At 37.3% G+C, this 7,027-nt stretch overlaps 1 gene segment (V, D, J or C); it reads left to right on the top strand.

Moving 5' to 3' along the window:
• Positions 1-5,851: 5,851 nt before the first annotated feature.
• LOC119907936 lies at positions 5,852-6,484 on the top strand. The segment is given in 2 exon segments: positions 5,852-5,901; positions 6,116-6,484. Coding segments are annotated over 2 exon segments (402 nt in total).
• The last annotated feature ends 543 nt before the right edge of the window (positions 6,485-7,027 follow it).

Genomic DNA, 7,027 nt, shown 5'->3' with positions numbered 1-7,027 from the left:
ATGCAAAAAACATTTTCTGTAACTACATGCCCTGGATGATATGTTCTGTAGCGTTTTACCTATTGACTGGCTGTGTTTATGTTTTGAAAGCATTGTTTGATTTTGAGCACAGATCAAATGGTTTTGAGGCAAGTGTTTGATTTAATCTTAGCAATTGTGAAAAACTGTAATGAGAAAGGTTTTGCTCATGACCTTTGACCTCAGCCTCTTACTGGATCACAGCTATTTTAATGATTTCCAGTTAAAAGAAAATATGAACACAGATCAGCATCAGAAACCTTCATAACCAAAGATGGCCCAAACAAAACTGTTTTTCAATATACAAACTAATGTAATTTTAAAAACGTTTCAATATCAACTGAAGTCATGAAACCATAAAACTATACTTACAAGTGTATAATTTAAATATGAGTCCCTGAGGTGGAATTGCAGAGGCCCGTAGATTACAATTTTTCTCGATTGCTCAGACACATTTCTTGAAATTATGCCTCTTTTTCTTGAAACTCTAAACACAAATGCACAACTTCTCACCCAATTCTCAGAACATCCTATTTTCAGGTCAAAATAAAGCTCTCCACTCAAAATTCAATTCCATTCAATCTTGCTGAAAAACCAAACTTTGCCCTCAGACATAACAAACAAGCCCTCAAAAACACACACTACAACACAGTCTTACACACTTGTGAGATAAATTCAAAACAATGCTAAAAAAATTGCTTATTAGTAATATTGCTTGTGATTCTCCCCCTCAAAACCTTTTCACATCATTAACACAAATGTAAACATTTGCACATTTTTTATTCTTAAGTGTGCCGTACAGCACACCAAACAAGAAAATATTCTACCCCTGGTGCTGTCTTTGGTCTGGGACAGGCCAGTGATTCTCCTCCTCCTCCTCCTCCTCCTCCTCCTCACCTCCTCCACCTCTTCTCCACCTCCTCCTCCTCCTCCTCCTCCTCCCTCCTCCTGCTCCGCCTCCTCCCAATTCCTTATCTTCCTCTCATCCCATCGCCTCCTCCAACTCCTACTGTTCCTCTTCCTTCACCTCTTACTCCTCTCCATACTGCTGCTCCTCTTCCCCCTCTCTAGTGTCCTACACCTCTTCCTTCAGATTTCTCTGGATCCATTGCTCCAAAACTGAATGAACTGACTCTGGCCCTTTTATCAATCTATTGCAGCTTCCGATTGATGTGTTATCAATTTTGACTGTTTGTGTTTCCACCTGGGTAGCTGTGTGCTAAATGAGCTCAACCTGTCCTGATTGAGTGAACAATATTGAATGTCAGTGCTTTCTCAATGACCACAGGTGAAGGCAATGAAAAATTTAAGGATTTGTGTGTAGAGTTTAGAGAAATGGCTGTGCTTTTTGAAAAATGAAGTTATGGTTTTGAAATTTTAGTTCAAAAGCCTGTTTATAGTGTTTAAGCAATGGAGAAAAACTGTAAAATCTTACATCAGTCATGTTGTATCACTTTATGCTGATGATATCCTGCTCTTTATTTCTAATGCTAAAATATACAATTCACACATTCTTATTTTTGTTCAGAGAAATAAAACTTACCATAATTTCTTTGTACAAATTCAGTCTAAACAACATGTGGATCTTCATCAAGAGGAATCTCCTGTAGTACAAGATAAATGGGTGGTTTTAGATTAAAATGCTTTAATCATTATGGTTAGTCTTACCCCAGTCATTAAAGAATGAAGAAGTAAGATTTTAAAAAGACAGTCTTGTTATTATTGTGTCTTCATACCTTATTTAAATGACTGGTAATATTAGATGCATGGCAAAAAAAAATCATAACCTGTCAATTTTATGATTTATTTGATCTATTAAAACCACCAATAATACAACAAGCAAGAACAAATTAATGTTAACATGTGTAAAAGGAGAGAGAGACAGAGAGAGAGCAGATGTGACGTTTTCATGAATTTGGATAAAACTTTTTTTTGTCTGTGCCTTTTTGATAAACAATAAAAAAGCAGCATCCAACACACAGTAAACATTCAGTAAATTACAAATGAGAGTTAAAGATATTGAGTCATGTGTAAAACAAAGGTTTCTTTTCTCATCTGCTGAGCTCAGAAACCATGACAACAGACAGGTTTCAGTACGTAAAGATAAGTAAAGATAAAAAATTAAGTGACATTTTGTTCTTTTGATGCATTCATGTCTGAAGGTTCAGTGTGAAAGTTTTTGTAGCATCCAGTGGTGGGGGTTGGCTCATGGTGCTTTCACGTGCTCCTCGGATGGTCCCATTTCCAGAAGTCATTCCTCTGACTTCATGTGGTCTTAAGTTGGAATGTGGAATCAACATGGAGACCACTACAAAGATGTGTTGGAATTACTTAGTCAGAGCAATTTCATTTCTAAATCCAACAAAAAAAGGCTGTCAAAACTTTCAACACATGGTCCTCTTTTATTATCTTTATATAATATAGTCTACCAAACTTTCAAACTTTTATTTGTGTCTTCTCATATTTGTATGCTGTTCTCCATACTTCTTTATGTCCTATTTACATTTTATTCCAATTTTTGCATAAAGAAAGAAAAAAAAAATCCACTTATTGTGACACCACATGAATGCATCATCAGTCAGTTCCTTTGCACTCACAGAGCAGAAGTTGAGGTGGCTGAAACACTGTCGGCTCTTGTGCTAAATAATATTTGTGATCCTCCATATGTCAAAATTTCACTTCTCTTCTTACATCTAATAAACCATACAACTACTAAAAATACTACTAACTTTACTTGTTGTTCATCTTCTGCTTGTTTTTCGTAAGTATTCAACGTAATGATGAAATACACTCTGTAGAGCAGTTTGTCCGTTTGGGCTACTGCGGAAACATGACGAAGTCCATGTTAGTGGACCTGCTGTGTATGTACAAAGAAACTTCTCATTCTAAGGTAATAAGAACATAATGGTTCATTATGTAAGGTCTATTACTGAAATCATAGTTAAGGATATTGTATTGCATTTCTGTCAATAAATCCTCCTAAATATTTCACACTAGACATTTAATAGCAAACTACAAACATAAGTAAGGTTTAAAGTGAAACAAAAAATAAATTTTACAAGCGATGTTTTAATATAATAATTTATAAAATACAATGAAAAATCAATGAATTTCACATAGATCAAGTAAAATATAATACTTGGCCCAGTACTTGGGATAAATTTTTGAATATTTTTTTCAGTAAGAATAATTTTATTGGGAAATGTGATATCATATAACTATGAATTTAAATTCCAGTGAAACAAAACTGGTTAACTGAATAATATTTTAGTCAGTTTAAGGATTTAAAGTAGCACATTCAAAAATCACTACAATTATTTATAATTTCAATTGTCAGCTAAAATACAGTAGGCTAAAAAGTGGAATCTTGGTTATTAAAAGATCAAATATACTTACAGTTAACATCCAGTATGGTTTCACTGACAGCAAATCAAGTGTTGCAAATGATGCATTAAAATTCAAACAATGAATAGTTACACAGCAGTGTCAAGGTGTTTCCACAGCACAGCAGGTGACTGACAGTTCTTTGTAACCTCTACCTGTTCTGGTACTGACACAACATTAGAATTGGAAAGTGCAATAACTCCATTAAAAAAACAGAAGCAGGCATCTTACAAATTGTTATACAAAGCAGTAACAATGGTGCTAAAAAGATAATTTGTTTGTTATGTATATGATGACTATATTTCACATACAAGTCCCTGTTGAAGTCAGTCAGAGCATTTCCATAGAGAGCCACTTTGCATCAGCAGCACCATGCTCCAGTGCTCTGGGAGAGTTTATAGTCCTGAGAGTTGAACACTGGATGACTGACAGCTGTCCTTCATGACAACAGAAGCCACAGAAATCCTCCTCATCAAAAACATGACTTTGATCTGCGTCCTCATCTGGACTCTCCTCTGCTGCTGCTTCACAGGTAAAGTCCAGAGAATCAAACTCCTCTCCTCTATGAACATCCGTCCCTCTGAAATGAAGCCCACAAAACCATGACGCTGCTTTATGTTTTTGTCTCTGTATCCTCAGAGTCCAGAGGCCAGGTCACAGTGACTCAGCCTGGAGCAGTGAGCTCTGCTCTGGGAGGCTCCATCTCCATCAGATGTAGGACCAGTCAGAATGTTTATAATGGGAACTGTTTAGCCTGGTACCAACAGCGAGATGGAGAAACCTAAACTGCTTGTTAAGTATGCCAATCAGCTACTATCAGGGATTCCAGGTCGTTTTACAGGCAGTGGATCAAACTCTGACTTCACTCTGACCATCAGTGGAGTCCAGACTGAAGATGCAGCAGTTTACTACTGTCAGAGTGCACATAACATCAACAGTCAGTGGTTGTTCACACAGTGAAAAAGCGTCGTACAAAAACCTCCCTCAGTCAGACTGAACAGAAACTGAACTGACTGCTGCAGCTGGAAGCTACTGCAGAGACTGATACACTTCACTGAGGACACACACACACACACACACACACACACACACACACACACACACACACACGTCATCTATGAGGTTGAAGATTTCACAAGTTTTGCTTTAACCACCAATGAACATGTAGCAAAACAATATTACAAAAAAATATGAAATCAAATTACTTTGTCCATCACAGCTTCTCACCATCCATTCATGTCTTTTTATAATCCCACTCTCTTTTCTGATTTGCCAAATAATCCAGAGTAGCCAGCCTGGAAAAGCAGATAAGAAAAGTCTTGTTCATGTCTTTGACCTCAGCCTCATCCTGGATTAAAGCAATTTCAAGTATGTACATTTAATTGAAAATATGAAGACACAGATCGTCATCAGAAACATTCAGGATCAGAGACTGTCCAAACAAAATCAATACATCCCTGAAAGCACAAAAAAGTATTTTAAATATATAAATGCGTATTATCTATAGAAAAGCTAAGTATCAACTTAAATCATAAAAATTCAAAAGAAAGAAGTAACCTCCTTGATGTAACTATATCCGCATCTACTAAAGAATATCGAATAACACATTTTCTCCAACATGCAAATCAAAACTCCACAAATACACTGAGACTAAATTTTTATTCTTAACCTTGGAAATGGCAAAAAAAAAAACTCCCCACAACGTCCATCCACTAACTGTTGTGGAGCGTTCAATCACATCACATGATCTTTCTTAAAAGACGGAGTCACCCAGTTTTCAGGAAAATGTAGATTTTCAAATTCCTATTTCTCTGCATTTTTAGGACTTCATGTCCACGTTGGCCCTGCGATGGACTGGCGGCCTGTCCATTAAACATGGGATTGGCTCCAGCCCCCGTGACCCTGTACGCAGGATAAGCAGTTGATGATGGATGGATGATCACGTTGGCTTCAAAGTTAAAATATTCCATGACAGCTGGGTGAACTCCATCTGCTGAGGAAGATCATGTCATTAAAACAGTAATGTAACTGATGATGACTTCCATGTTTTCTGGTTGGAGTTTCTTGAGGAAGCTCTCTGAGATCGTCAGATTCAGCATCCCCTCAAACACCCAACACTACTTTACTTGAAGAAACTTCCATATTACAGACACCTAAAGATGTCAAACCTACATTGATATTAATGTCAGTAATAAATGTCTAAAACACCATATTACCATATTACATGTAGAGGAAGTTTTCAGTATCGTCTACATGTAAATATGTAAATATGTAGATCAACGCTCTCAGCACTGAGGGGGAAACACCATGATATGTTGAGGACAGCTACAGCTCACTGACTCTGTGTGTTTGCATATGTGTCCTGCCTCTCTGCTCCCAGCCGTTAAGAGGCCAGTGTTGATCAGTGGCTGTCCAGGCCTTTCAGAGCCACTGACACGCCGGCAGCACAATGATGATGTCACTGATTCTACTGCTGGCCACCCTGGGGCTCTTGTTCAGGGTGAGACTCTCTTCTGAAAACTTTGCTTCAGGATGCAACCAGGTTCACCACAATGATGTTCTGCTGTGATGGAGAAACACTGAAACAAGCAGCATTTACCTTCTTCCATCTGTTCTCCATGTTAAAGAAACGAGACTCTTCTGTTTGGATGTTGATCATCTTTCTCCAAACTGGATTTGTCTCAATAACCCTTCTCCTCTTTTCATGTTTTCCAGATTCATCAGGAGAAATCATCCTGACTCAGTCTCCTGGAGCTCAGTCTGTTGTTCCAGGACAGACTGTCTCTCTCAGATGTAAAGCCAGTTCAAGTGCTGGTACTTGCCTCAACTGGTACCTTCAGAAAGCTGGAGAATCTCCCAAACTCCTGATTTATCATTCTACAAACCGTCAGTCTGGAGTTTCAGATCGTTTTACTGGAAGTGGATCTGGAACTGACTTCACTCTGACCATCAGAGGAGTCCAGACTGAAGATGCAGGAGATTATTATTGTCAGCACTGTAACGGCTTCCGTTCACACAGTGATACAACGTCGTACAAAAACCTCCCTCAGCTGGAGAGGAACTGATCTGAATCAACAGCTGCAGAGAAACCATAACACTAGATTTGATTAACAAACATTTTTATGGTTGATGACAGCAATGCTTTCAGCATGAAAAATACATATATTTAAATACACTTTTAGGAGTATATTTCATGCAGTTTGTGCACAATGTAAGTTTGCTCAAAGTCAGAACCAAAACTGTTTTATTTCAGCTTTTAAAAATTATAGACTAAGTAACATTACCACATAATCAATAACTTAATTTTGGTAAAAATGTTAATAATGCTGAATTGATATTTCTTTACTTTGCTTTGAAAAAAAACTACCTTAAGACTGTCAAACTCATACATGATATACCACTATATAACAGAGAACATTTCAGAACAGAGCAGGACACTGAGCATTATTTCTGTGTAAAATGTTCACATAAAAGTATAAAATCCTGGTGATCTGACTCTAAGAATAATCCAGTCTCTTCGGATTAAATGGATCCACTGTTTTAATTTAAGACAGCAACAACAGTTATATGTTTATAATGTGCAGGGATACAGCTGATTTGGTAAATGGGATGGGTGTAAACTACA

This window comes from Micropterus salmoides, unplaced genomic scaffold (genome assembly GCF_014851395.1).
Source record: "Micropterus salmoides isolate LMB-PRFRI ecotype aquatic unplaced genomic scaffold, ASM1485139v1 Ms_hic_scaffold_17, whole genome shotgun sequence".
Classification (NCBI taxonomy): domain Eukaryota; kingdom Metazoa; phylum Chordata; class Actinopteri; order Centrarchiformes; family Centrarchidae; genus Micropterus; species Micropterus salmoides.
Note: the sequence above shows the minus strand (reverse complement) of the source record. Positions and strands in the feature narration are given on the sequence as shown.